Source organism: Entelurus aequoreus, linkage group LG12, assembly GCF_033978785.1.
Source record: "Entelurus aequoreus isolate RoL-2023_Sb linkage group LG12, RoL_Eaeq_v1.1, whole genome shotgun sequence".
NCBI lineage: Eukaryota > Metazoa > Chordata > Actinopteri > Syngnathiformes > Syngnathidae > Entelurus > Entelurus aequoreus.
Genome location: NC_084742.1, coordinates 19,599,858 through 19,603,227, shown reverse-complemented (window position 1 = coordinate 19,603,227; position 3,370 = coordinate 19,599,858). Strand labels below are relative to the sequence as shown.

At 43.0% G+C, this 3,370-nt stretch overlaps 1 protein-coding gene across 1 annotated transcript; it reads right to left on the bottom strand.

Moving 5' to 3' along the window:
- Positions 1-21: 21 nt before the first annotated feature.
- On the bottom strand, positions 22-1,377 carry LOC133661693 (histone H2A.Z). Its single transcript, XM_062065092.1, has 5 exons — positions 1,246-1,377; positions 878-951; positions 643-760; positions 421-548; positions 22-345 (listed from the first exon to the last, which is right to left on the bottom strand). The coding sequence occupies exons 1-5, from the start codon at positions 1,246-1,248 to the stop codon at positions 282-284; spliced, it is 387 nt and encodes a 128-aa protein (XP_061921076.1). The 5' UTR covers positions 1,249-1,377; the 3' UTR covers positions 22-281.
- Positions 1,378-3,370: the final 1,993 nt, after the last annotated feature.

Here is a 3,370-nt window from a genome sequence, read left to right as displayed (position 1 = left end):
TGAAGAAGTGAAAAAGACAAGTGCCCAGTAAGAGCTTTATTAAAACACCACTTTTGACCATGGGAATGCCACGAAAGCAAGTTAACACAAAACTGCAGCACCAGGAAAAATAACCAAAAAACAAAAGAGCTTCTTTGAAGCCACTTTTTAAAAAATACCCCAGGTGAGTAAATGCAAGCTGGAACCATACAAACTTCTACAGGTGTTCTACGCTAAAAACAATTAAATCACGCGATGCAGACGTCGTCCTGAGATGGCACAACTTCTAGGAGGACTTCCCGTTATACGGTCTTCTGCTGGCCCTTCTTTCCAATCAGAGATTTGTGGATGTGTGGGATCACACCTGCAAAGACACATCAAAGTAAGTCAAGGAAACAAATGAAACGTCCCTGAGATGTTTGGCGGTGAAGAGCTTACCTCCCGCCGGCGATGGTGGCCTTGATGAGTGAATCCAATTCTTCGTCTCCTCTAATTGCCAGCTGCAAGTGGCGGGGAGTGATGCGCTTCACTTTAAGATCTTTGGAAGCATTTCCTGCCAACTCCAGGACCTTGAGAGCCACGCAAAGTTATGGAGAACAGAACAGGTAAGCTTAAAGAAGAACAAAATATATAGAGAGAGTTTACTCGTAAGAAACTATTTACCTCAGCAGTGAGGTACTCGAGAATGGCGGCACTGTACACAGCTGCAGTGGCTCCAACTCTGCCGTGGCTGGTGGTTCTGGACTTGAGATGTCTGTGGATACGACCCACTGGGAACTGCGGGAACAAAAGAGTGTCTAGGGCCCTTGGTGCTTGCTGGCTGTAGCTCAGTTGCGTCTAAGCTTGACTGAGCCTCTCGGAATGAAGACTAGAGGAGGAAGACGAAAACCAACCCTGCAGCCCAGCTCGCTGTGAGCGCGAAATAGCCTTCGTCTTGGTCTTTCCGGAGTCTTTGCCCGCCTTGCCACCAGCCTGAACAACAAGCATCCGTTCGTGAGTTGAAACCACCGAAAAAATGCCTCGACTACAATGTTTAAAAAAAAGTAGGCCCCCTGTAAGACACATTCTACATTTAAATACTCCAATTACAATCAAAGCAGGAGAGGGTTAAGCTAGCTAGCTAGCATGCTAAGCTAGGCTAACAGCGATTGCCAGCAACTATAACATCGGCAACGCAGTGCAGCGAGCAAAAGTATTAAGCCAAAGCCTTTCGTTAAACGTAAAAAAGGGTCCAGTGGCTTAGCCGCGCAAAGAAGAGACACTTACCATGATTAAATCTTCGAATAGGTTCGGGCGCTGTAGCACAAAAGCTAAATGCAGCACATCGACTGATGGTTTGAACTACAATCCCCGCCTACAATTGTCCTTGTTAATATAGCCGAGACACATCCGGGACACTGCTGGGAGACAACCAACCAATCACGTTTTACTATTTGGGGCCTTGCTCGGCGTCCAGCCAATCAAGGACAAAGGATGAGCTTTGCGGGAAAAGGGGACTATTTTCCACCTCACGTCCTCATGGGTAATGTAGTACCAACGTGGAGGTCCTTTGTACTGTCCCAACAATAACAAACGGAACCGTTGATTTTTTTTTGTATCTGGAGAACATTAAGTGAGTTTGGCGCAAACGACGTCGTAATAAACACAAGTTGTGTATCTGATAGTTTCAGTTTGCGGATGTGTGCAGTATTTGATGGAGAAAAATCGCAATGCATGGATTAAAAAAAAGCACATTTAGTTTTCCAGTATGAAATATTAAAAAAAAGGGATTCAAAAAGTTGTTTTCTTTTTTCAATAATTCAAATATTTGACATTGACTTGTGCCAATATTTCCACAACCAATCAACAAAAATGTGTAACTACTTCCTATTTTATTGTTTTAGTAAAACATCACATTATTCATTTTAATCAGTATATAAACATACTTTAGGTGTGATTAATTTAACTGTTTTTTGTTGTTGTTGTTTTGTCAAAAGTCAACAATTATCAACAATGAACAATACTGCCTTGTAAAAAAAATATTGTAAATGTAAGGTATCATCTGCAACACTCCTGACAACCACACGAGAGCAGTGTGCAACTGTTCAATGTTCAGCAGCCATTGAAATATCATATCCATCCATCCATTAACTACCGCTTGTCCCTCTCGGGGTCGCGGGGGGTGCTGGAGCCTATCCCAGCCGCATTCGGGTGGACAAGTCACTACCTCATCGCAGGGCCAACACAGATAGATAGACACATTCACACTCACATTCACACACTAATAAAATAAAGAAATACAACTATAAGTGAGAATAGTCTGACTTTTCCTTGACAAATATCAAGAGCCAACATACACACGCACTTACACAAACACACACACACACGCACACGCACACACACAGATTCACAGCGCTTCGCTTATTCCATATTTTGTTATGTTAATCTTTCTTCCAAAATTGAATATATTCATTTTTGTCCTCAAAATTCTACACACAATACTCCATAATGACAGTGTAAAACTTTTTTTGTTTTTAGAATTTTTTGCAAAAAAATAAAAAACAAAGAAATCACATGTACATAAGTATTCAAAGCCTTTGCTCAATACTTTGTTGATGCACCTTTGGCAGCAATTACAGCCTCAAGTATTTTTGAATACAATGCCACAAGCTTAGCACACCAATTTTGACAGTTTTGCCTTTTCCTCTTTGTAGCACCTCTCAAGCTCCATCGGGTTGGATGGGAAGCGTCGCTGCACAGCATTTTCAGATCTCTCCAGAGATGCTCAATCGGATTCAAGTCTGGGCTGTGGCTGAACCACTCAAAAACTGAAGCCCTTACTTTAATATATTGTCTGTGTGCTTAGGATCCTGAAAGATTAACCCCATTCTGAGTTCAGGAGCACTCTGGAATAGGTTTTCATCCAGGATATCTCTGTTCATTGCTGCATTCATCTTTCCCTCTATCCTGACTATAGTCTCTCAGGTCCTGCCACTGAAACCATCCCCACAGCATGATGCTGCAAGTGCCATGCTTCACTGTAGGGATGGTATTGGCCTGGTGATGAGGGGCATCTGGTTTCCTCGAAACATGACACCTGGCATTCACGACAAAGAGTTCAATCTTTGTGTCATCAGACCAGCTCATTTTGTTTCTAATGGTCTGAGAGTATTTCAGGTGCAAACTTTGACAAAGTAATGGCTTCCACAGAGATGCTTGTCCTTCTGGAAGGTTTTCCTCTTTCCAAAGAGAAATGCTGTTGCTCTGACAGAGTGACCATCGGGTTCTTGGTCACCTCCCTGACAAAAGCCCTTCTCCCCCAATCGCTCAGTTTAGACGGCGGGCCAGCTCTAGGAAGAGTCCTGGTGGTTCTAAACTTCTTCCATTTACGGATGATGGAGGTTCATGTGCT